The following is a 27,231-nucleotide window of genomic DNA, read 5'->3' as shown; positions in this document are numbered from 1 at the left end:
AGTGCGGGCCCTCCCGCAACCACTGCGGACCCTCAGCATGAGTGCGGAGGGTCTTTGTGAATTGGGCCCTCAGTTTTCAACCCACGTATCCTCAGACGATAGTGATACATTTTTACTGAAACTTTAGTAGAATTTCCCTGGCAGTTAATCACAAATCATACAACAAATCATGATAGATTTTAAGGTTTCCACCTCAGAAGATACAAGGACGGCTCCAGCCCCACTGCTTGGACTGGGATCACAGTGCGCTGCCTTAACCTCTTCAGTGCCCATGACGAGATAGTCTCGTCATGGAGCACGGTTGCGCTGTGCCCATGACGAGACTATCTCGTCATGAACCCCGCCCGCTAATGTAACGCCCGGCACAGGGCGGGGAAAGGGCGGGGCACTGAAGGGGTTAATAATCCTTTCCACACCTGACCTTCTATTTCCACACTAACCTCTACCATGAAATACTGACACCATATACTAGTTAGGGAACTTTTGATGCAAGATCACGATACAAAATAACAACAAAAGTCAAAATAACCGTGAGAACAATTTTATTGAAGTTATGTTTTTGAAAAACAAAAAGTAAAAACAGATTTCAATGAGGATAGGAGATGCTTAACTACGTTAGCAGTTATATTATATAAATTCATAGCATACACTTATATTTAAAAAAACATTAATTGTTTATTATATTCAACTCTGTTAGATTTTGATTGAGTTTTCCTAGATCTTTGGAAGTGCAAGGAAAAATACATTAATCTTTCTAATCTTCATTTTGCACTTTTTAGGAATGTATTTTCATAGTGCAAAATCTATTTGAAGGTAGCTGATAATGGCCCTCATTTAGAGTGCACTTTTAATTCCAATTGGACTGATAATGGTAGTTACTGGTGCCTTTGTAATTACAATATCCATGGTACCGCTGCAGGTCTTGCATAGTTCTCTAAGAAACTTAGGGCCTGATTTAGATCTTGGCGGATGGGTTACTCCATCTCAACAGTTACGAATTTCCCGTCTGCGGATTTATAAATCCCATTATATCCTATAGGATTTATATTTCGGCAGGCAGGATATCCCTAACCGTTGTGAGGGAGTAACCCATCCGCCAAGATCAAAATCAGGCCCTCAGTTGGCTAAAACCAATTGGAGTCTCCAGGTAAAATACTGGGGAGAAATGAGAAATATCTACCGGAGTTGTGACCAGATTACTGATTCCCGCAGTAATTCCTCATTCTCGGAAATACCTCAGGGTTAGCCAGTAGCTCAGCTCCACAGAGTATTCAATGCCCCTGGTATTGGGTATCGGCAATTCCAATAGGGAGGCAAAGTAACTTACTACAACTCGGGAGCATGTGTTATTCTAGTAGCCCCTTATGAAGTCCTCATCTATGATCTAATCAAAACTATTTCCGGTGATTGTTATGTTTCACGTATGCCACCGGAGACTCAAGTGGGGATTCGTAGCTGCACTACTAATTCAATTTAATGAGGCTGCCCCCAACATCAATGGGGCACACTTCATTTGAACTACATTTTGTGAAAAGAAAAGCTTTTCTTGAAATATTTAGGATGTAAACACTGCTTGATTCAAACAGCAGAGATTGTTATGCCGGACAAAGGAGATTTAGGAAGGCAATTGTTATGATTGAGGAAAGGTGAAGCAAGCTTTTTTTTAAAACAATTTTACAGAGCTAACAAATTTCCATCTCCTTTGACTCAGTATAAAAAAAAGGCCATTGAATTTTATAGTTAAGGCTTCTTAAATAATATAGTTATATAAAATCTTAAAGAAAAAAATCATTCTATGTCATGGGAATCATGTTTAGGATTTTGCTTCAGAGGAGGTACTGTAAATTAAATTCAGATCCTGATAGAAAGTGCTATAGTAACTCTGTCCGGTCTATGAGAGGTTAAACGGTAAGCAGACCGAGGGTATTGTTATGGGTCGTCCTTGCACATAACATCACCTGGCCATTAGTTAATTTGACAAACATTTCCTTGTGATCTCTATGTGCAGACAAGGTTCCTTTTTTCCTTTGATTGGTATCAAGTGTATGTGAAATAACTTGAGGAGTGCCATCTTCTCTTTCTTGGGTCCAGTATGGGGCGCTTAAGGACAGATCTTGTCCGTATTCTTAGTATTTAGACTGATTTCCATGTCTGTTGTCCTTCGGAGCCATTTCATACCAGGAATCCTGAAAGGGAGGATAAAAACATGAATAAGAACACATTTTAACATATTGACTTCATTGGTTCAGTGTCAGAATATTGCCACTGCCCTTCCAAGAAATACCTACTTGGTTGTGAAATAGAAATGTATGAAAACAATCTACCCGGCCTCACTGATGGTCCCAGCAGATTCTTTTCTGCCCATAGAAGTACCATGCAGTGCCAGAAGGTCATAATCCTGACTTAGAAACTTCCCCCAAAACTTGATGTTTAATTGCAGTGGATTCTGCATCTTTTCCAGTACTACAAGACCTCCACTGAAGTAGTGTTGTATTATAAGTGCAGTCAGGTCAAGTGGAGCCACCATTCGTCATGTGATCTTCCAGTCTTTCATCTGATAGTTTCATGATTCACATTTCAGTAAAGTCTATCATGAAGGTTGACTTAGAGCCTTCCATGCCAAACCTATTGTTACAGAAAATAGCTTCCAAAAGCTAACAGGAAGTAATTTTCTTTTTGTTCTCCGTGGCCTAATGCACCATAGCTTTCTGATTGGTCCATGTTGAGTGCATCGCTCTACTTAAAAAGGCTTCCAGGATGTCTCCATATCACCAGGACGTGATGTTGCAGTCTTTACACTTTTTGTTTACAAATGATTGTTTTTAAGTGCCTTAGGCCAATTGGACACACTAAGGCTACATCTCACTGAATGTTGTAGGTTGTTGACTAAACATCTGTTTGTCTTGGTGATGTGGAATAATCTGTTAACCATTATCTGGTTGGTATTGGTATGCAATCTGAACTAGTGTCCAATGTCCAAAGCTGGTATTTACAGTTTGGCAGATGTGGGAAATCTGCAAAAAGTAGTGCATTCCTGTCCACCCTATTTGGAGTGTTTTGCCATTTATTCACTCTAAACAGGACAGACACAACATCGACCATTTTTGGCGTATGTCCTGCATCCGTCAAACTCTAAATAGGACTTTAACGGCAAGATTCACTAAATTACAGTGCAATGCAGAGCACCGAGCTTAGTTGTTGTGCAGCGTTGTGCTAGTCGGACAGAGCAGTGCAGAGCCATATTTTCTAGAAAGGTCCTTCTGCTTTGTTTACACCATGGTAGGCAGCCTCTTAGTGCGCGTTTTCTAGGATAGGTTTTGTACTGGCAGATCACTCCCAGTACCAAATCCTATGCCTAGACAACCTTTAAAAGGTTTCACACATTGCACGTGTGCTGCACTCTACAGCACGTATTCAATGTGTGATATGTTAGGAGAAATAAAATGTTTTCTCCAGCTCTGTGGCTGCCTCATGTTAATTTTTGATTCAAAACCTAGCCTAGCAGTTTTAGCAGACAAGGCTTTGCATCAAAAACCACGTGCGGGTGTGCTGGAATGACCCCATGAAGCAAAGTAGAATAAATCACTATTTGCCCTAGGAAAGGCACTTCTCCAGCAGAAAAAGGATTTGTGCTGGAAAATAAATACCCTGTCAAGACTTTGCGCCAGTTTGCATCACTTTGTGTGACTTTGAGTCTGCGCAAAGTCTTGATAAATCTGCCCCTACGTTTCTTACTTTAGGATTTATACAACGATTCTTCTCTTGATCAAAAATCCTGTGATTCTAGAAAAACCAAAAAACTTTCTTTTGTTGTAGAAATCTTCAATATGTGAATTCTACTCTAATTTCCTAAGAAACAAATGTGCAAAATCTCAGTTTTATCAATCTGCATTGCTCCCCATCTTCACGACTTGTAAACACCAACACATACATCAGGCTGAAATGAATGATGCTGTCACCAAAGGTAACACCCTGGCCCCCAAGCCCAACAGCAGCACATCTGATGTAAAATAATGGAACAAGGCATACTGCTGAAACCCATTTTTTCAAAAATTCTAAAAAAAAAAGGAGAGGAAGAATCCTGAACCTGAGGTCCGTGTTTAAGATTCCATCTGTTTAAAAGTAGTGTTAAAAATATAGACTGACAAGAAGGTACATGTGCTTGTTTCCTGGATGTGGTCATATCATCTATATCTAAACTACATTCCATCTGGTTGCCTGGGTGGCTCTTTTGGTATAACAAACATGCTTGCATTAATATAACGCTTCAATAAAAAAATTATCTGGTTGTTGAAATAAAGCACCAATTTATTCCCCATTCTTTCATATGACATCGCCCAAAACACTTGTTCATTCTAATAAAAGAAGTTATGATTACTTGCCACCACAGAGAAAGTATCTTGATATTAAATGTGTGAAAGTATCCTGATATTAAAGTTGTGCACTTAATATTCTGTATGTTACCTGAATCTAACATCTCCTGTGTGGTAACTGACCTCAAGGGCAATATTCAAACGATGCTAGTAACCAATCCTAGGAAGCGTGAAAGCACTTGGCCATCACTTTAAGCTGAATCTGTTTCTTATGGTTAAAGGGCTGTGCCCAGGAGCTCAGAGGTTCTCTGGTACCAAATCCTCACTCCTCCAGAAACTCAGTTAAGCGACAGTTTTCAGCCCCACTGTGGTCTTGAGTTCCACACCATGTCTTGGTGCAAAAGACTTGGCAGCTGTTGGGACTGTGGGATTGAGCATGGCTGTAGTGCTGGGTTTCCAAGAAGTAATCCATACTTCCCCAGCTTGTTGTGGCTCAAAGGATCCTGTCTCATTCACTTTTTATCATCACAGGGGCAATGTCAAAGTGCATCCCAGGTGAAGTGGGACAAAGAAGTTCCAAGTAATTCCCCCGGGCATCCACCATACACCTTGGCTCCATCTGAGGAGTTCACCGCTCTCCGCTGACTGGAAAACTTTACCTCCAGTGTCACTATTTGATACAAATCATTACTGGTAACTGAGACTATAACATGTCATTGCAGTTTTGGAGAAGAGAATATGTTTCTTTAGATGATTGGAGCAGTAAAGAGAGGATTTAGTTAGGAGATTGAGCTCTATTTCCTTTCAAATGCCTGATACCTGAAATAAATCCCTCAAGACTTCGGCGACCTTAGAATATTCTAAAAGTGGGAGTTATTTTAGGATAGGCTAGGTGTCCTCTTCCAACACCACATTGAATTTCTCCATAAATATTCTTGATCACCCACTGTTTCTAGAGTTCAATACCTGAAAAGAACCTCTAAAGGATTTTATTTTTGTCTTGTGGGAGGAAACAACTTAGGAACCTGCTCAAACCATCAAAAGGAATTCTACTAATGGAAAATAGCCAGTCTACCTTATGACTTGTCTTAAGGATGCAAAGGCGTGTGAATCTGCTGGCTAAGCCTGCTTGACATACGGGGAACGTTTGTCTTCTTGAAGCTGCTGCTTAGATATTCTCCTGTGATTCCAGTTGTAGCTGCTTTTTCAGTTAACAAGAAGGACTTGGATCCTGAAAAGGCAGGAAAAATTGTGTGGATGGGACTGGTCTACTATGGACAACTGAGTTCTGGTATGGGGTTTGATTTGTGATGCGTAGTGTACTGAAAAATTATTAATAGCCTGCAGCAGGTGAAGCAGGTGGCCGCTGGATGAGGAGGCAGGGAGGTAATAGTCAGTGAAACAAACATGACTGATTCTTAAATGTGGAATTGCTTAGTCCAGTGATCTCAAAGGGCAGTGCAAATATCTCTGCTGGCAGCAGTGGGTGGTTGGTGATGTCTCTTCTGATTTTTCCCTGCAGGTTTTTTCACTGTCATCTGTTGGTGCTTCATTTCTCGGTGGCCCCAAGGCTTTATCCCTCAGATGGCTAGGTGATACACTTGGCCCTACCAATTGCTTTGGGCCCGGTTTCTGTCACTGTAGAAACAACAGGAGGCTAGTGTTCTGGGATATTCCTCATAATTGTCCAGGGGAAGGCCAGTACCACCACCCCTGATCTTTTAACTTTGACCTGGTTGCTCAGGCCACATGCAAGATAACACAAACGCCTCCTATACCATTACTTGGGGAATAGGAGGTCTTTACATTTTCTTATTCTGCTTTATTATGTCTACAAACCTGTATTAGCAGACCATCACAAGTTCACCAAGTCCTGCTTGTGATTCTGATGGAACAGGCGAGTCCAGATTCTCTATTCCAGTTAGTATCCTTGCGGCATTGCCTGCCACTCCGTTAACTCATCTGAGACCTTGCAACCCGTAAACCTAGCTTATCTAGACTCAATGGAGGATTTGGAGTCTACTTTGAAGGAAGAAGAGAGTAGCTTTTCAGGTGTGATTAGTGGGTGTGTGCTGCGTAGTAGTGAATACCTGGTGTTGTCTAAGTTCGTAAAGTTAGGAAGGCAATTGACATGGATGGAAGAGATTGGAAAAAGAACCAAGGCTGATGCTAATGTTTAAGGGCCCTACTCACATATAACAGTATCAAGATTCACCAATATACGTGAATGACCAGGCAAGATGGCTGCATAGCCGTGCTACCTGGAGCTCCCGCAGACTATATCTGCATCCAACATAATCATCGGACCAATGCTGACAAATGTACCCCCTACAAGTCAGGGTTAACCCTTTGTGACACTCCCTGATTCCCTAGTGATGATTTTGATGCCTATGGCCCCTCCGGGGTAAGGGGGCGGTCAGAGGAGGCAGTGGTAGTGGGCAGCGCTCTGGGTTGTGCTAATACATATAGGTGTGTGGACTCACGTGTGGGGGTGCTTGAGTTCTCCGGTCTCTCCCCCTTGCACCTGCATCAAAGCGACCCCTGGCCTCCACCTTCCTAATACCAATACAGGCCCCAGGAGGAGCATGGAGCTAGGTGTGTGATAACTGCCTGCATTATTGTAGAGGGGAAGGGCTATGCCCTCCTTCAATCGGAGTGTGCTGCATGGGGACAGACTGGGCTGCCCAATGTTGATATAGGCCACAGGACAAGCATGGTTGGGCGTGATAACTGCCTGCATTATTGTAGAGAAGTAAGGGATATGCCCTTCTGACAGTAGAAGAGAGAGGACACCCCCCCCCCCCCGAGTGAGACTGTGGGGTGCTTTGTGCACCAGCTGCTGGATCGCACTCTGTAGCAGGGGAGCAGAAACCTGGGAGCCCCCTACTTGATGTACTGGGCTGTGACTATTGGTCATCGACTCATTAACCTCAGGGGGATGGACAGTAGTTAATTCCTGCCTTCGGGGCTCCATAGTGGGCCTTCGCAGGGTGACTGGGCCCGAGTGAGGTGCGCAGGAGCACTATTTGTGGGGGGCAAAGATGCAAAGGAAAACCCTGCCAAGGCCGTGCAAGCCAACAAAATTGACAATTACCCCCACCCACTGCCTCTGGAGGTTGCCAAGGGGGAGCAAACAAAGCAGACCCCTCCCGTGGAACCAGGTACCTCTCTTGGTGGAAATAAAAGATTCCTGTGAGGCCATTCTCGTAAAGATTGACACAGTGGGCATTAAGGTGGCCTTGCTCCATGCCGACTTTCGTAACATATCGGAGAGGGTCCCCAAGGCTGAAGAACATGTCACCAAACTCCAACAGGAATAGGTGGCCATGAAAAAAGGTAGTGACTGCGCTCTAATCACTCTGGGCTCAAATGGAGGATAGGATTGAAGATGCAGAGGAGCGCTCCAGAAGAAACAACCTCCATTTTGTGGGTTTCCCGAATGAGCAAAGGGGCAATCTACAGAGTTGTGTCTAGAGGAATGGATCACTACTGCCCTGAAACCATGGTGACCGGTGACTCTCTAAATTCTTCACTTTAGAGTGTGCCCATCGTGCGTTGGATCCTGTGCCTCGACCAGAGGTGCCGCCTTGTGACATCATTGCCCGACTCTTTAACTTTAGGGATCGAGATGTGATTTTGCAACGTGTCAGAGTCCATGGGTCATCCCCCCTCCCGTTTGAAGGCAGGAATATCATGATTTGCCAGCCTACACCTGAAAGGTGCAGGAACTCCATAGGGTCTTTATGCCAGCTGAAAAATGGCTGTGGGAGCATCATCTCTGTTACAGCCTTATGCTACCTACGAAGCTGAAGGTACAACATGAGGGTAATGTGTATTTCTTTGTCGCCCCCTTGGAGGCGAATGACTGGCTTGATATGCAGGGTGGAGTTCCACTGAAGCCACCCTTGATGCACAGGACAGCTGGTAGTGGCACTAGCTGACAGACAACAAGATCACTGTCAGGGATCACTCACGGCGTCAACTGACAGTCTCCGTGTGAACGAGTCGGTGCCGGCAAAGTAAAGAATGCCATTTCCCAAATGCAGAGAGCGTCTGACGTCACACGCACCATCGTGCGCGACATCCCGCAAACCCGGAAAAGGAGGAGAACTGGCAGGAAAAGCTGCAGATTATTCTGGAGGTTTCCTGATGGTTGGTGGCCGGGTTTCACAGCAGTCATCCTGCTTTCCTGGTTGGTTAAGGGTGCCTTGTGCACCGCTTTCCTTTCTGTACATAATTAGCTCGTGGAGCTAACACTTCGAGCTCTCGTTGAAATTCCTTTCGTTTTTTGCTCATGCCTGTATTTTCCCTGCGTTGGCGAGTCCTTTGGCTATAGGGACTCTTGCGAGGGAAAAAAACAGGATATTCTAATCTGCATGAACCTTTGATCATTAATTACGAGGTCTATAACCTTTTGGGGCAATCATTGATACTTCCCTGTTGGCGAGTCCAGTGCAGAGACTCTTGCATGGGAGTTATTCTTGCTTCCATTAACTTTCCAAGTTGTTGCTAATGGATAGTGAACTCAACTCTCTGTACTATTAATTTGATTGTTGCTTATTATGGTATAACTTTATAATGATTATTGAAGAACCGGATTAAGCCACATTTCCTTGTTTCTCTTGATGAGCGTAAGAACGTTACCCTTAACATTTCCATGATGGCAAAAAAAAAAAAACGTTATTGCTTGCTTCATGATGATATAAACACTTCTACAACATACTAAACAAAGGAGAAAATGGCAGCAAGGGATAATTAACGCTGCACTAACCAGCTGTACACTATTTTATTAAAACACAGAGTCGCTGTTGCCCACCTCCAAGGTCTACTGCCAATGGTCTAATGTAATACAAGAAAGAAAGCACATAGAGGGAACACACAAATAGAAAAGCATAAATGCTAGACAAAACAAGATCTCTCCGGACTCTTCAAAGATGTTAGTCACGTTTTTTTAATAGTTGCTTGAATCAAGACGGCGAAGCGCCGATGCTGCCAACACATTTCACCATGAAGAGGGCTTCCTCAGGGCTGCAAACATAACATGTATTCAGTCAAACAACAATAAATAACAAAACATACAAATCTTACGAACATGACTTTTTTTAAACTGCCAAGATTCTTTACACAATCATAAGTAAGAAAGATTTATCATTTCTCAGTGAACTACGGCATTTACATATTCAAAACTAAGTGCAATCTAAACCATATATTAGACTTAAAGAAAAAGTACCATTGATCAAAAGAGCCAAAAAGAAAAGAATGAAGAAACCAACCACCAAACGTTGTTGTGAAGAATTCCAAGGAAGAGCCACAGCAAGAAACCCGAATTGAGGGAAAAAAAATGGATTTTGATGACCACAGGGAAGAATTGGCCAAAGACCTATTCAGTTTAGGGAACACTAAACGTTCAGGAAACATGTCTCCAGTGGGGAAGGGACTTAAAAGTAAATTTATCAAATTGGAGAGGTTGAAGAAGGTGGAGCTCTCAAAGTGGTGGGACGTGGTAACTCTCAAGAGGTATTTAGATAATAAAAAAAAAACCTTGTGGACTCCGAATTTTAACATTTACCACATTTGATGATCTCGACCCGGATTTACTTAAAGACTGGGAAGAAAATTTACAAAAGCATGATGAATGTCCTGATCGAACATTCCGATAGAAAGTATCTAAAATTGAGAGAGGAGATACGTGTTTTGGAGAAAGAAATGAAAGGATTGAATTTAAAGGAGGCGACTGATAAAAACTACGCCATCCTTAAGGAACAAATTCAAATCCACCAACGGAGTATTAAACAGAGAAAACTTAACAAGATAGCTAGGGATGACCGTGATGACTCCCAAGGGCGAATTTATACATTTGCGCACAAATTTGATAATATTCAAATTCCCAAGCCCAGAGATACAGATACTAAAAGTCTAGGAAGTGCTTCCAGCCTATTGAGCAGTTCCAATGCTTCCTCTATTGAGGAGGTGGGTACCTCTGCTACCAGCACAGTTGAACCTAATGTGAGTGGTGCTTCCTCTTTTTTAGAAGAAGTGTTAAGGTATTGCATAGGGAACAAACAGATGAAGTCCATAAGCCGACAAGCCGACAAGAAGGAGCGGGTGGCGAAAGAACATTGTATAAGAACTGATGCTACTATCTCTGATGTTGATAATCTTGTAATCAATTATTCTGATCGTACGTTGAATGATATTGAATTGTCCGTATTAAATAAAGGACTAGGTTTTTGTGCAACAAACAAGGGTATGTTTTCTGAATTACATGCCGATTTGTTTAAATTCTCCCGGAGGGCAAAATTGAAATGTAATTTTCACTTAAATCAATCTCAGGCTCAATCAAAGAATGTGGATACAGTTAAAGTTTCTGAAGTTTCGGTTGCACATTTAAAAAATGTCTCATTGCTACTGTCACTAGAGGGTTATATGGAGACACCTCTGAAAGGCATCGCCCAAGAGTTAGATATTCACCAAGATTTCTCTCTAGATAGTGGTTTGCGTTTAAGAAACACATTTGTACCACAAGGACCACATTTAAACAGCATTGATGTTTTTCATAGACTGGTGACTAATGATTTGTACAGATTGAAAGATAAACTACTGGAGGGTAGCAGCAGGTGGAATGTGGAAAACCTTACCACTGCTGAACGTAGAGCTCTATACAGTCTTTTTTTTTTTTTTTTTTTTTTTTTTGAAAACCTTTATTTCGAAATTCAGCCGACAGCCCGAAGGTTCGGCAGCATTGCAAGTTAGATACAGTAATGCGTCCCGGATACAGTACGAAGAGTAATGCAAAGGTCCAATTTTAAATAAACACAGAAAAAACACACAACAACCCCCAGCAAGGCAGAACATTGAAATCCCATGGCGAAAGCCCCCAGGGGAGGCAGGACCCCACTCATCTACTAATTATAAGACTGTGTGCGGAGGAAGAAGGGGAACAGCAGAGGCTCAGAACGGGTACCTAAACCAAAACTGTGCTGGATGGTAGGTCAGGGGGAAAGCTGTTCCTCGGGCGGTTCCAGATCCGGGGCAAGACATATTCCCCCCCTATATTGGTTCCACCGCCCCCAGATGGCGTGCCACTTCCGGGGGCGCCCTCTAGAGCAGTAGACCGTCTTCTCCCTAAACATGCTCCAATCCATGTTCTCCTTCCACGCGGTCAGTGTAGGGGGACCCGAGGAGCCCCATAATCGCGCGATATCCCTCTTAGCCACCATGTTACCCAGAGTCACCCATTGGGTCTGTGCCTCATCGAGATCAGTGGGCCCCCAAACGTTCAGGAGGCAACACCGCGCCTCCGGCTGTACCACAATGCCCGTCACCTCCCCCATAACTGCATGGACTCTCCTCCAGAACTCCACAACGACCCCACATTCCCAAATGATGTGCAGGAAAGTACCCACCATACCACATCCCCTTCTGCACAGGCCATCCTCCGAGAATCCCATGTGGACCAGCCGTGGCCCCGTAACATACACCCGGTGCAGTATTTTGAGCTGCACCAGCCTCAGACGCGACGGAATCGCAACCTCCTTAGGCGAAGAAACCGCTGACTGCCAGTCCTCATTATCCAACTCGAGGCCATCCCTGGTCCACTGTTCTCTCAGGCCCAATAGCAAGTCCGCCCGGACGTTTATCAACTTCTTATATATAAGCGAAATCGTGCTCTCGGGCATATGACCATCAAGGACTCGGTCCTCAAGGGGAGAAGACTCCGGCACCTTCTCACCCTCCACTAGGACTGATCGGAGGGCGTGACGCAGCTGGATATACCTAAAGTATTCTGAAGGCCCTAGCTCAAACTCAGTCTGCAACTCCTCGAAAGACTTCACCCTCCCCTTATGCAGCACATCCCCCACCTTGGATATCCCTATCAGATCCCACTTATCAAAGCCCTTCGTATGCCAGAGTCTTCCCAACCGTTCCGATTCAAACAATGGGGTAGCGAGGGTTAGCCTGTCCTTCCAGCCCAGCGAGTCGGTCGCCATCTTCCATACGCGCACCCCTATACAGTCTTAAGAAAGATTCCTCCCTTGTCATCCATGAGGCTGACAAGGGAGGTAACGTGGTCGTCATGAATAGGTACGATTGTGAACAAGAGCCATTAGACAACTCAGTAATGAAGATTGTTATAAAAAAAACTGAGGTCTAATCCCTGTCCTGAAGCTATGTTGGTGATAAATATGCGTCTTGCCCATTGGAAAGAGAGAGGTTGGTGCTCCCCAGCAGCAGGGAGCATTGCAGCAACTCTCTCAGTGATGCTCCATTCCCGAGGGGAATAGAGGGGAAACATGGCGGCTGGAAGCTAAACAGCCGCGGACGTGCTCCCTTTGATGCCTGCCACTTGACCTTTCATGGGACCCTGCGAGCGTTTTAGGAAGTAAAAAACTGCATTTTAAGACGCAAGGACCCCTTCCCTAATTTCTTTTTTTCTTTTGCCTTGTTTTTGTATTTTTAGCACTATCATTGTTTCATTACACCTCCTTGCTGTCTTTTGTATGGGATTGTGAGAAGGGCAATACTTACTTCTCCTGTGTGGGTCCTGCGCGCCTGCCCTCAAAGACGCGAATGGTGTTCGGCTCGTGGGGCTCAAGGGGCGGTGTCCCATTCCTGGAGCTCTCAACGCTGCGGGCTGTTGGTGCAGCGCGAGCGTGGAAACGGCGGATTCCCTGCCTCCAGCTCCGGGCCCTTAATGGCAGAGTCAGCACCTGTGAGTATGTCGGGGCGGAGGGCAGCAAGCGGACAGGACTGAGAGCAACCAGGAGCCGCGGCAAGGTAGGAGACCGTCTCTTTCATAATACGGACTGTAACCTGAAGTGTAATTCGAGTGGGACTCTCGAGGCCCGGGAGTTCCGTTGGAGCGGGAGCATACCAGGACTGCCAGGACTGCTAGAGTCTGCGGGGGTTGTTTTTAGTAGCGTGGTTTACGCTGCTGCTCAGGTGAATTTAAGGGGTTTAAGAAAGAAGGTTTGGTCTGTCTGGCGGGGGGACCTCAAAGTTGTATGGAAAATAAGGATAGCAGTATTCCGTGCAACGCCCCTTGCAGAATACAACAGAGCCTTAAACCGACTGTGTGTAGGTGCACTCTCCGTAACAGGACTGTGAAATTCGATACAGGCATTGATATTACTACACACGTATCAACCCCAGTTGCGGAGGTTAGGGACAGTACTAGGCAGCGCAAGGGGAAAACCACGACGGATAACACCTCACCGGGGGGTGGAAGAGGGAAGGGAAGAGCCAAGAAAGTCCTACCCTCCAAAGTTAAAGTAACCCCCTCCCTGAAGACCTTCTATAAGGTAATATCTACCCCCTCTGATAAGGGTTTAAAAATAAAACCTAGTATGGCTTCCCTGAGTGCACAGACTGCTCTTCTGCAGACTCCACTATCTCCATTATCTCAAGGAATTATTCCGCCTCTTTTGCCTTCTGAATCTGGGGTAACGGTTGCGACAAGTACATCAGTTGAGGTACCGGTAGTCATCTACCCCGCTATTGATATATTCAATAGGTACATGGTTTTAGAAAATCAAGGCAACCAAGAGGATAGTCCAGAACCCTCACAAGCTATGGTGATGGCCGATGCTGTGGTGGCTTCTTTTCCAGTCCCTATTTTCCCTGGCCCCCCGGTCTTATTGGATTTACCAGATATACCGGATAAAACTAAAACGGGTTCATCCACTACTATGGGGGCCGGATCATTATCAGATATCTTGATGGCTCTAAGAGAGGCTATAGGGAGAAGATTTACTATTTCTGAATCTAACCAAGACGCAATTCAGTCCTCATGTGAAGTACTTGCTCAAAAAGTTGAAGAAGTAACACAGAGAACTGATGCTCTGGAACTTGAAATCCCAAAAATAAAGGAAGCCTTGCATTGCTCCTTGGTGGAAATGTACAAATTAACCGTTCAAAATAGGGAATTGAAAGACGACATAGAGCGTCTTGAGAACCATGCCCGAAAAAATAATTTCAAAATACTAAATGTCCCTGAAGACCTAGAGGGGGAGATATTTCACATTTTGTGATTTCTCTTCTAAAGGACACAATCCTAAAAGATTCTCCGGAAATTGATCTAGCCCAGGACCTCCAGCGAGTTCATCGGGACCCACATAAGAGGAACCCTGCCAAACCTAAGCCAAGGAAGATTTTAGTAAACTTTCTTACATATTCTTTAAAGGAGAAAATGTTATCCTCTGCTTTGAGAGTAGGCTCGGTTAAATGTAGCTCTTTTTCTAGTCCATTTTCTTTTTTCATCAGGTCGGATATATCACATACTACCGCCACAAAACAGTGGGAGTTGGGCAAGAGAATGACAGTTTTGACCTCACTGGGGTCTAAGGTACAACTAAGGATTCCGGCATCCCTTCGAATTATGTGGAACAACCACATGTATAATATGCGACTGATCGAGGAGGTGGATGCCCTCATCGACAAAATCAGGAGTGGGAGTGAGGTATAGATCAGGGAGGGGAAAGGGGGTATGATGGCCCTACATTAATTTAGTAAACATTATAATGGCTATCTTGCAGGGTTTCCTAGAAGTGGTCAGGTTTTTGGTTTGTATAATTGTATAATTGTATTTTTGATGGCATCAAGGGGATCCCGCCCATAGGGCTTATGCCCGGAGGACCAGGGGGGGTTTCCCAGGGTAGCAAGGGGGTCACACAGGGGCAGGGATGGATTGCGGGTGGGAGGGGGAGCACAGGTGGGGTAGCATGGGGAAAAAATCCAAAAGATATCCTCACTCTGAGACTTGTGTTAGAAACTAAGCCTTCTTTAGAATATTTGAATATTGTCTTTTTGATGGGCAGCCTTAATGAGTAGTAAAATTAAATTCATCTCATGGAATACTAACAGGCTCAGATGTCCACGCAGGCAGAGATTGGTTTTGAAATACCTTGAACAATCCTCTGCACAGATTTGCCTCCTCCAGGAGACTCATTTGAGCAACTCCGAGTGTAAGACCATTTTTGGCAAATATCGCTGGATTGAGCTTTTTTGCTCCTCAGAACAGGTTGCACATAATAGGGGGGTGGCAATTATAATTAGGTCAGGGGCAAGAGGTAATATTAAATCAGTCTCCTCTGATCATTCGGGGAGATGGATTATAGCACAGATCGAAATAGAGGGGGTTTAACTAACAATAGTGTTATTTTACGGCCCAAATGTCGACGATCCATCATTCATCTGTAACATGCAGGCCACATTAATAGAAATGACTACCCCAATAATCATCGAAGGAGATTTCAATGTTCTTCTTAATCCCCTACGGGACAGGTCTAATCACAGCCATCATGTGGGTGCCCCACGCATTCGCTGAGCAATGATCAATATGATGCACGATCTTAGGTTGGCTGATGTTTGGAGGGCCAAGAAGGGGGACAAAGCAGGTTTTACTTTTTTTAGTAAAAAATACGGTCACTCTTGGATTGATTACATCTTAATTGATAGGTTGGGTTTCGAGAATGTTGGTGATATTTCCATTCTACCGAGTATCCTCTCTGAACATGCCCCTATATTTATGTCTTATTTAAGTGCTAGACAAAATTCCAGATCTAGATGGACTCTGAAGAGGGCAATGCTTTCTGATCCCGATATAATAAGTGCACTTAAAGCATCCACTACAGACTTCTTTGCCCTTAATATTGGCTCGACCTCCCTAAATTTTGTCTGGGATGCTTTTAAAGCAAATCTACGTGGGCAGCTACACAGTTTGATTTGCTCAAAAAATAGGGAAGAGTCTCTGGAATTTCAGAAATTAGAAAAAAAAATAGGGAAGTTGGAGGAAGAGAGGTTGAGAACCCCACAGCTATCCATTGAAAAACTGACACAAGTCAATAAAGGTCTTGACTGTCTCCGTCAGGAATATAGGGGAAAACTTGAATCAAAAGTAAAAGCCCAGTGGTCTACTTATAATATGCAGCACTATGAATATGGTGAAAAGGCGGGGGCCCTTCTGGCCTGGAAGGCACGGGCAGATTGAGCCAAGAATAATATAAATGAATTAATTGTTGATGAGAGTGGAGTAACCTCATGTAAACAGGAAGATATGCAAAGATGTCTCCTATCTCTGTTCTCGGACCTATACAGGGAAGAGATTTCCCCCAGTTTAGAGAATATTCAAAACTGGCTGAGACTTAAAAAACAACTAGTTTTAACTGAGGGTAGTCAAACTTCTTTGGATGCCCATATTACAGAGTATGAAGTAGTAAAAAATCATATTAAAAAGAATAAGAACAACAAGGCTGCTGGGATTGATGCCCTCCCAGGCGAGGTATATAAAATCCTTCAGGATGAATTGGCTCCAAGGCTATGTGAACTATTTAATTAGGTTTACAGCTCAGAAGGCAGAGTCCCGAATTCCTGGAAGGAGGCTACGATTGTCCTCATTTTAAAGCCAGGAAAAGATCCCCTTAAAGCCGACTCATATAGGCCAATCTCCCTGCTTATTGCTGATTTTAAGATCTTTATGAGCATTTTGGCAGGGAGATTGGTCAAGTTAGTCCCACAGTTGGTAATGGACCAAAAGGGGTTCATCCCAGGGAGGTATATACAGGAACAGACTCTGCAGCTGATTGGCAGCATAGATTTGGCTGTGGCGCGGTCGATGCCTTTGGCTGTGGCAGCATTTGACGCAGCGAAGGCATTTGACCGTGTCTGTTGGGCCTTCCTGTGGGAAATCTTAAAAATAATGGGATTTGGGCCAGTCTTCATACAGACACTGATTAATTGTTATCAGGGTGCCTCAGCAGTGATTCTATTAAACGGCATGTTAACATCAAGTTTCAATATTGCGAGGGGAATGAGGCAGGGCTGTCCCATCTCGCCCTTACTTTTCGATCTATACATAGAGCCTCTTGCCCAAGCAATAAGATTGGATGAATTAATTGTGCCGTTTAGTGTTCATCTTTATAGTAGCAAGCTAGCCCTCTATGCGGACGACTTGCTGCTGTATACTAGTTGAGGTGCTTCCAAGAGTGGAAGCCCTTCTCGAGGAATTTGGTTTATATTCAGGTTACCTCGCAAACTCCTCCAAGAGATGTGATGGTGCGTTGACAATTGGGCAGGTAAAACAAGTAGGGAATTTAGATACCTAGGAATAACTATAGTTAACAACTTAGATGAAATCCCCAAGATCAATCTAAAGAAGGTCTCTAAAGAGATCGATCACCTCTTTGCAAGATGGGTAAATTTGCCACTTACAATATATGGTGGGGTCAATTTGGTAAAAATGGTCATCTTGCCAAAATTGACTTACCTATTTAGCACCATCCCCCTTGAGTTTCCATATAGAGATAGAAGCAAAGTACAAAGCAAAATAGGAAGTTTTATTTGGTCCAATAAAACAGCCAGGCTCTCGTGGAAGAAATTAAGGCGCAAGCTTCTGAAAGGGGGCCTTGCACTCCCTGATATACTTTGGTATTCTTTTGCTTTTCAGTTTAAAAATCTTCGGGCACTACTTGGTACAGCGGGGGGATCTAATTGGGGGAAGATATTAAATGAAATAGCTATGTTTGAGGGTGGTGGAGAGGGTTTCATATACAAGTGCGGCGCACCGAGGTTCTTCAAAAAGGTTTGCCTGAAAGTCTTAAAAGCAGCTTTGAATGTCTGGTATAGGGTTAGGGTAAAATGGGGGATTGGCTTTTACTCGGACTTTGCTCCCATTTGGGATTCACCTGGGCTACCTGCCTGTTTAGAGGATAGCCTTGCATTGTCCATCAAGAAAGCCGGCATCCGGATTTGGTCCGATCTCATATCCGCCGATGGGATTTATCCTTGGGAGGTATTAAGGTAAAAAATAGGAAACTCTTTCTCACAATTTAAATATTTACAACTGGCCTCCTGGTGTTCAGCAGAGAAAGACTCCATCGGCGGGAATTGAGTTTTGATGTCAGAACACAAATCTCATAAAAAAGGAGGTTGGGTTTTGGAATAAGAAGCTACAGGATGCCGATGATGTGGTTCTTTCCCCACAACATGTAGCCTGGAACATGTCAGCTCTGGAGACCACTGCTGTAGAGATGTTTGAACCCTCCCTCCAGATATTGTATATGTCGGTTAAACCTGCTTCATTAAAGAAGAACCATTTTTATGTAATCAATAGGTTATATTATACCCCCAAGAAAATAGCTACATTTGCTCACCTCTCCACTCCAAAATGCCCAAGATGCGCTTTTTCCCCGGCTGACAATATACATATATTTTTTTAATGTGGCGTTTTAAAGGTGTTTTGGAAAGCTCAATCTGAATTTATCTATAGTAATATTTGGTGTTGACAATAATTTGATAACTTTATTGTCAGTAAAGCAAAAAGGCCTGCTTATGTACTTGATCCTTATTGCCCGGAGGGAGATTTGTAGGCTATGGAAGGGCCCACGGCCCCCGCTCTATGAGAACTGGCTGAGGGCCTCACTGAGTATGACTCGCTTGGACTTAGGACATTTGAATGATAATGGGTGTAACATCTGGTCACAGCTCTTAGTATGGGGCAAAAGAAATGAGACTGATCTAATGCCCCTAAGTCCAATGATTACACCAAGTTTCATATGAAGAAGCTGGCCTGGTCAGACCTACAGCCAATGCAATAGCAGAAACCCGGGGCGCCTAAGTTTGAAGGATGGTTTCTTGCTTATATTTGCAGACGCTATGTGATGAGATGAGGACAAAAAAAAAAGGAAAGAGATAGGTCTCCTTTCAGATTCTGAATACCAGTATCTGTTGATCTTACAACCTAGGTTCGCATGCTTGTATCTTCTACCGAAGGTACATAAAAAAGCGAAATTTCCTCCTGACCGCCCCATAATATCTGGGAACGGTTCTCTAGCGGAGCACTTGTCTGAGTTTGTAGATACTTTCCTCAAACCATTGGTGGTTAACCTCCTGTCCTATATACAGGACACGAAGGATATACTCAACAAGGTAGAGGACTTATAGTGGGATGACACAATGTGATTGGTAACCATGGACGTCGAGTCGCTGTATACATGTATCAAGAAAGAGTTTGGCCAGATGGCTATTGATCATTTTTATCCACCAGGAAAGCACGCCTTTTGGAACATAATGGTATGATCCTTGAAATGATCGATTTAATCTTTTTTTTTTTTTAACTCTTTATTTAACTTTTCATGTCATACAGTGCATCAGCATTACACACTTATCCGGATATTGGCAATATGGGCAAATGGAGAAGGCATCAGTAACAAATCATAGCACATTTTACATTCCAGTCACTTACAAGTGGCAGCCCATCACCATCCTCTCCAGAGCCTCCCCCAATTTTCCCTCCTATTCTGCAGAGAGCCACTACCCCTCAGCGCGGGCTTGTATACCCGCCCCCGTCGTACAGAGTACCCCTGCAGACACATAGTCGTGCCGCCCCATCCCCACTCGCGGAGAGCCCATACGGGTCATAGCGGCAGTGTAGCTGCACGTCGCGGGGGAGCAAGATTGCAAGGCAGCCGTCAGGGGGACCCCCAGAGCTAGCAGCGTCCACCCCTCCCCTCCACAGATTGGACGACCCTCCCCAGAGGAAACCGCACCACATGCATCCCCCCTAGCCAGAGCCACCCGCCGGTGAGTCCACCCCCACAGGAGCAGACGGCGATCGCTGGGCGCAGTTTGCCGCCAGGTACTGTGACAGAGGTCCCCAGATGTCGGGGGGACGGGACTTGGGTGGGAGCAACTCTGAATACAACAGAACATTCTCCTGACAAGTAACCATATCCCGCAGCCATTCCTTAAATTTGGGCCGCCTCCCCCGCCCCCATCGGCACGCTATGCGGCGCTTGGCAAGCAGCAGTGCGCAGGTAACGAAACGGCGATCCGGCTTCGGCACATCCCGAGTGTACCCCAGAAGAGCCTGTATGGGAGAGGGCGTCAGCGGGGATCCCAGCATCTCCCCCAAGGCCTCATACACCTGATCCCAATATTCGTCTATGCTAGGGCAAGTCCAGGCCAGGTGCAAGAAGTCCGCTCCAGGAGAATTACACCTGTCGCAGCGATCGTCATCACGTAGACGGAATCTGTGCATCTGAGTACAGTAGAGGCGATGGAGAAACTTGTAGTGGATGATGCGGAACCTACTACTAGACGAGATCATTTCAGTCTGCGAACAGCAGAACCCCCACTGATCATCCGTGAGCTCAGTGCCAATCTCGGCCTCCCAGCCCGCACGGGACCGCAGCACCAGGCCCCCATCCCGGTCATATATCCCCCGATACAGTGCAGAGACCATATGTGAAGGCGAAGGAGAAGAAAGCATATTATGAAACGGCTCCAGAACTGGAGGTTCACTCGGATATGCCGGCAACACTTTCTGTAGCCCACTTCGGAGGCGAATAAAGGCAAAAGTTTCCAGGGGGGTAGGGACAACGTCCCCGTAGAGGAGCGGGAGATCGCGAAATCTACCTGCATGAAAGAGGTCACCCCAGGTCGCAAACCCCATCTTCAGTTTTATTCTCCGGAACATTTCTTCTCCTAAGAGCGGAAGAACCGGATGGTACACCAGGGGCATCAATGGGGAGTAGAGAAACGACGACCCCAGACGATCCGCGACCGCGCCCCAAGCGTGCGCCGTGGCCTGCACAGGGTTGCGATCCGCACGGGACGATGGCACCTCAGCGAGGACTGCCCCCTCAAGCGGCACCGGATCCGCCAACCAGTGTTCCACCGCCGTCTGCGGCATGAAGGGCGAGGGTCGATACCAGTAGTACGCATAGTGCGCCTGAGCACAGTGATAATAAAGTGTAAAGTCCGGTATATCGAAGCCGCCCTGCCCATAGGGCCGAGTAAGGACCGACCACCTGAGCCGAGGCCTCTTCCCCCCCCCCACACCAATCGGATAAGCTCCGATCTTAATTCCCGGAAAAAGTAGCCGCCCGGGTGAAACGGAATATTGAGGAAGAGGTAGAGCAGCTTGGGGAGCACGACCATCTTTATAAGGGAAACTCGACCAGCCATGGTTAGGGGTAGGGTCAGCCACCGGGCCACATGCGAGCGTATGGCCTCGAGCGCCCTGCCGTAGTTCATACGCAGCACCTCCTGCCGGTCCCTGGAGACCCATACTCCCAGGTATTTCACGCTCTCGTCGCACCACTCCAGCGGATAATCAAGTGGAATTTTCTCTATACCATTCGTGAGGGGGAAGACCGTGGATTTGCCCCAATTGATGTGAATTCCCGAGTAGAGCGCAAAGCGGACAAACTCTCGAAGGATGGGGTTCAGATTCTCCCGCGGATGCTTAACGTAGAGTGTGAGGTCATCTGCATAGAGTGACAGCAGGACCTGCCGCTGCTGGCATCGCAGGGAGGCCGCGAGATAGTTCTGCCGGAGACGGGACGCCAGGGGCTCCATCGCCAGCGCAAAAAGAAGAGGCGACAGCGGGCATCCCTGTCGAGTACCCCTAGTCACCCGGAATGGAGCTGAGACTCGGCCATTGATAAGAACCCTCGCCTTGGGGCTACAGTATAGTATCTGAATCCATCTAGAAAACGCCACAGGCATACCCATATTTTGAAGGATCAAGTGGAGGTAATCCCACTCGACCGAATCGAATGCCTTGGTGGCGTCCAGGAAAACCGCCACCAAAGCTAGAGAGGAGTCCGCATTGTTCAGTACCGAGAAAAGCGTCCGCAGATTGTGGGAGGTGGAGCGGCCCGGAATGAAACCCGCCTGATCCGGCAGTATCAACCCCCCGACCAGAAGGTTTACCCGGTTCGCCAGCACCTTGGCCAGGACCTTCACATCACTGTTAATGAGAGAGAGAGGTCTGTACGAGTCACAGCTATCCGGGGGCTTTCCCGGTTTAAGGAGAGAGACGATGAGCGTCTCCGACATGCTGGGCGGGAGGGAGCCAGTCTCGTTAGCTTCTTCAAACACCTCCCGCAAAACCGCCGCGAGCGGGTCGATGAAGGTTTTATAGTATTCAATTGGGAAGCCGTCCAGGCCTGGGGATTTCCCCGACGCAGTCTGCATGATGGCTTCTTTGATCTCATCCAGGCCTATAGGAGCCGCCAGTAACTCACGCTGGGCATTCGACAACCATCCGAGGGTGAGCTCAGACAGGTATTCGGTCATCTCCAGGGGCGCTACCCGTTGAGATGTATACAGGGCGGAATAATGAGACACGAAGGTAGACAGTATGGAGGGTGTGTCACGCTGCAGGGTGCCATCTGGGGCCCTGACCTCCAATATGTGATTAGTGCCGCGGGGGGGACGAACCGCCCCCGCCAAGAACCTGCCAGGGCGCTCCCCCTCCCCATACGCGCGCGCCTTAAAGTGCTTACCGCGGAAACGCACCTCCCTCTCAGCCGCAGTCTTGAACTCAGTCAGCTTAGTGCGGTAGTCTAATTGGATCGCGGGATCTCGCATGAAGGCAGGGTCAGTTTCCAGCGTCTGCAAATCTCGTTCCAAGGCCGTCAGCTCCGCGCGAAGCGAGCGCAGCACGCCCGAGCCCTTAGAAATACACACACCCCGCATGGTGGCCTTAAAGGCCTCCCATACTGTCGCCACGCTATCCACCGTCCCCCGATTACGGTCGATGAACTCTGTGATCTCCTGGCCCATCTCAAATTTAAACAGTTCATCCAATAGGATGTGAGGCTGCATGCGCCACGGAAGCGGATCCCCCACCAGGCCGGACCGGGCCAGGGTAAGGAGCACAGGCGCGTGATCGGAGTAGGTGCGAGGTAAGTGTCTCGCCTCCAAGAGAGAGGTCCCCAGTGTCCTCGACAGGAGCATGTAATCCAACCGAGCCCAAGTGGAGTGCAACATCGACCAGTGCGTGCCCTCCCTAGCACCTGGGTGCATGTATCGCCATGCATCGAGCAACGAGTGCTGCGCCATGAGGTCTAGAACGTAAGCCTGGGAGCGAGGATGATGCGCCGCGCCCGCATTAGAACGGTCCAGGGCAGGATCAAGTGTGACATTAAGGTCCCCTCCCCAAGTCAGGTGTGTGGAGCCTATCTCCAAAATGACTTCCCATAAGGCAATGAAGTGTGCAGGACTATCCACGTTAGGCCCGTAGGAGGAGACAAGTGTAACAGTAGCATTGCCCATCCGTCCCCACACCACACAGAAATGGCCTTCGGGATCGAGTCTATCCCCCAGGTGAACAAACGGGGTGTGTTTTTTGACAAGGATGGCCACTCCCCTGGAGTACGTGGAGTAGGAAGAAAAGAGACTGTATGCAGCCCACCGTGACGCGAATGTAGGCGCCCTATGGGGGTCAGTGTGGTTTTCCTGCAATAACGCTATATGTATGCAGTGGCGGTCCAGATAACCTAGGACCTGGCGGCGCTTGCGCGGGTCTCCCAGCCCCCTAATATTCCATGTCAAGATATTAATCTTACTGTGCGGGTCCCGCTGCTCCCCCCGCTCTCCCAGCGGTGTTACTCGTGGGGACCCCATTCATTAATCCCGGTGAGACCCCGCAGACTGTCCCCCACTCCCCGCAGAGCAGCCCGCCCAGTATCGGGAAAAGGCCAAACACCCACCCGTAGGCCCCAATACCCAGAGCAGCTGAGCTGTAGCCTAAATAGCGGACAGTGCATGTGCCAATATTGAAGTGTGTTGTCACAGATACAAATCCCCCCCCCCAAACATCAATCCCCTGAAACAACCCCCAGCCCCCATCCCACCCCCACCCACCGCAGCAGCCCAATCCTGCCGGAATCTAGACTCCCACCCCTCCCTGTCAACGAACATAACAATAGAAGTGGGGTATACCCTCAATAGGAGCCGCTAGGGTGCCAGACCCACCCTCCCCAATCCCTCTTTGCACCCACCGCACCAGCACCCCTGCGGGTGAGGAGACTACGTGGGACAGGGGGGGGAGTGCCAGGGCGAAACAGGTCAATGTCCGGTCCAAAACGGCATAAGCAGTGGACAACGGCTCAAGCAGGGTTCCAGAGAGTAGTATCCGCCAGCTCCCCTGTCACGGAGGACGAGGCAGAAGGCAGAGGCAGTCCCTTCCAGGACAGAGGTGATCCCCCTCATACAAACAGTCACGCCATGGCAACGGCCCGGTCCCCAATCGAGCAAGCAGAAAGGAACAGGAGCAATGAGGGGCAAGGCAGTGCCCACCTCGGGGAAGAGACAGTCGTAGGGGGAAAGAGAAACAGAAGTAACCAGGATAGCAGTACTCATCCTTCCGACGCATCCAGCGGGGAGCAAGAGCCCGACTGCGCCCCAGGGCTACGACGTTGCGATGCCGCAGAGGGCTGCTCCAGCAGGAAGTCCTCCACCTGCTGCGGGTTACCGAAAAACAGGGGCTTGCCGTGAAGAGTAATCTTGAGTTTGGCAGGGTACTGCATGGCGTATGGTATGTCCCGTTGTTGCAGCTTTTTCTTCACTCCGGCAAATTTGCGGCGAGCATCCTGCACCGCCTGGGTAAAGTCAGGGTAGAAGGAAATGGTAACATTCTCATGCAGGATCGGTTGCTTCTCCCTGGCGAGTCGTAGCAGAACATCACGGTCCCTGTAGTTGAGGAATTTGATGATGACTGGGCGCGGCGGAGCCCCGGGGACCGGCCGCGGCCCCAAGGAGCGATGGGCGTGCTCCACCACAAGCTGCGGGGAGAAGGAGTCTCGGCCAAATTTGTCAATGAGCAGACGCTCGATGAAGTCCTCCATGCGGCCTCCACCACTGGACTCCGCTAGGCCGACCAGGCGAACGTTGTTGCGTCGGGAACGCGCCTCTAGATCTTCATTTTTGTCAGCAATGACCTTAAGCAGCCGGTCCATCTGCGACAGTTTGGCCGCACCAGTCACGGCGCCATCCTCCAGCTCCGAAATGCGCCCCTCCGCCTCCTTCAGGCGCTCCCCATGCTGATCCAGCCGGTGTACCACCGCCTCCAGTCGCGTGTTCATATTGTCGATTTTGGCGTCGATGGAGGTGAGGCTCTTCTGCATGCTTAGGAGGATCGTCTTCCAGTCTACCTCCTCCTCCTCACCGGGGTCCCGCTCTCCGCCATCCCCCGGCGGCGCCCGCGTTTTCTTCTTAGAGGCGTTGAATTGGAGCGTCGACTGTTTCGCTTCTGACTTGCCCATGGCGACTGCCAGCGAGGGCCCAAGCCCCCCAGTATCAAGCCCGCGTCTACGATCTGACCCAGGGCGCGCTCCAAGTGTCCGGCCGTGTCAGGGCCCTCCGGTCGTCCAGCCCCCCGCAGACCGCCAGGGGCACACAGGTCAACAAGGCCTCCACACGCGTCGCTCAGCCCCACACGGGAGCTTGCCTCCTCTCAGCGGCCTTCTCAGCACCAGCGCCGCGGCTCCTCGCACCAGGGGTCTCAGTTTCCAGGCCGAGCGGGGTCCCCAGATCACTCCATCGGCGCCCCCCAGCACCAGATCAAGGGCAATGGCCGCTCCCCAAGGCAGCGCTGGAGATCCCCTCTCTTAGCTCCCCCGCAGAAGGCAGATCCAAGGGAGCGCGCAGCAGCTCCCAGGCGCGTCAGCCAGGCAGACGAGTGCAAGGCGGGCCCACCGCTGAAGGCGCCGAGGCAGCGCGATCTCACCTCGGGGGTCCAGCACGTCCACTGTCGTAAGGAGCCACCAGCAGGGGCAGCGCGAAGGGGGGGGGGACCAGTCCAGCCTCCAGACAGTCCGCAGGGGGGGCAGCGACGTCAGCCACGGTCAGTGTCTTGACCTGGGCCACCGCTCATCAGCTCCGCCCAGAATGCTGCTCCGCACCCTCCGGCAGCCGCAGTCAATAGCTCCGGCACCCGGTCACTGATGCCCTCCAAACTCGCTCCAGGATGTCCCGCTCAGTTACGCTGTCCATTAGCAGCGTTTCAGTGTGGATTATCGGCCCGGAGGATGGTATTACAGGATGTGATTTCGCCCGGCCGGCGAGAGCCTCACAGAAGTGCGGCCATGACGGTCCAGCGCCACCTAGCGCCCCCTGATTGATTTAATCTTGATTAACAACTTCTTTCTATTTAATCAAGACTGGTATTACCAACAGCAGGGCACGGCGATGGGATCAAAATTCGCGCCTTCCTATGCGAATTTGTTCATGGGTTGGTTTGAGAAATTTGATGTGTGGTCCCATGATGCTGGACCCTGGACAAAGGATGTCTTTTTTGGGGGGCGTTACTGAGATGATGTTTTTATGATTTGTACGGGATCTGAAACCAACTTGCGCCAATATTTTGAATAGTTAAATAAAAAAAAACATTTAATGTGTGCCGTACAATAAATATGTCCAAAACTAAAATCCAATTATTGAAGACATCAAAGTAAAGAGCACCCTGTACAGAAAAGAAACAGCTGTTAACAGCACATTGTATTTCCACAGTGCGCACGCTGTAAGCACCAAACCGCCATACCCTTTGGAGAAATGGTCCGGGTCCCAACAAATTGTAGTGATGATACACAATTTGAAAAAGAATCCCAGAACTCACTGCAGTGTTTCAAAAGGAGAGGCTATAGTGACCAGGATCTCAAACAAGCACTGAGACGGGCAAGAGGTGTCAAGAGAACAGACACACTTAAGACCAAAAGGAATATGGGAGTTACCAAAAAAGAACGCTTGGCATTTATTACTATATATTCCAAACTCAATCAGGACCTGTTTAAAATCTTACACAGACATTGGAAAATTCTCAAGGGGGCACCGGGTGTGGGTTCCCTACTTGCTGACAAACCTCAAGTCACTTATACGAGATCAGGAACACTGAGGGAAGCACTGTGTCCTAGCTACACAGCGACCAGACCGACGGCTGAGATGCCCTAAGAGTTTTTTTTTACATGTGGAAGCTTTAATGTATGCCATATGGGCTTGAATAAAACCGTACGTTTTTCATACAATAACAAGTGTGTACATGAGATAAAACAGTTTATGAATTGTCAATCAATGTAAGTGGTCTATGTTATCATATGTCATTGTGCTAAAATTTATGTTGGCAGTACAGTGA

General features: G+C 47.4%; 1 protein-coding gene across 21 annotated transcripts in view; it reads right to left on the bottom strand.

Moving 5' to 3' along the window:
• Positions 1 to 525: 525 nt before the first annotated feature.
• Positions 526 to 27,231, bottom strand: part of MUC13 (mucin 13, cell surface associated) — a 772,367-nt gene continuing 745,661 nt past the window's right edge. For all 21 annotated transcript variants that reach the window (XM_085647277.1, XM_085647282.1, XM_085647279.1 and 18 more), the window contains one exon: positions 526 to 2,186. In XM_085647277.1, coding sequence (XP_085503403.1) covers positions 2,127 to 2,186 — 60 coding nt within the window. In that variant the 3' untranslated portion in view covers positions 526 to 2,126. The remainder of the gene's footprint in view (positions 2,187 to 27,231) is intronic.

This window comes from Triturus cristatus, chromosome 3_2 (genome assembly GCF_964204655.1).
Source record: "Triturus cristatus chromosome 3_2, aTriCri1.1, whole genome shotgun sequence".
NCBI classification, from domain to species: domain Eukaryota; kingdom Metazoa; phylum Chordata; class Amphibia; order Caudata; family Salamandridae; genus Triturus; species Triturus cristatus.
This window is presented reverse-complemented; position numbering and strand designations above follow the sequence as displayed.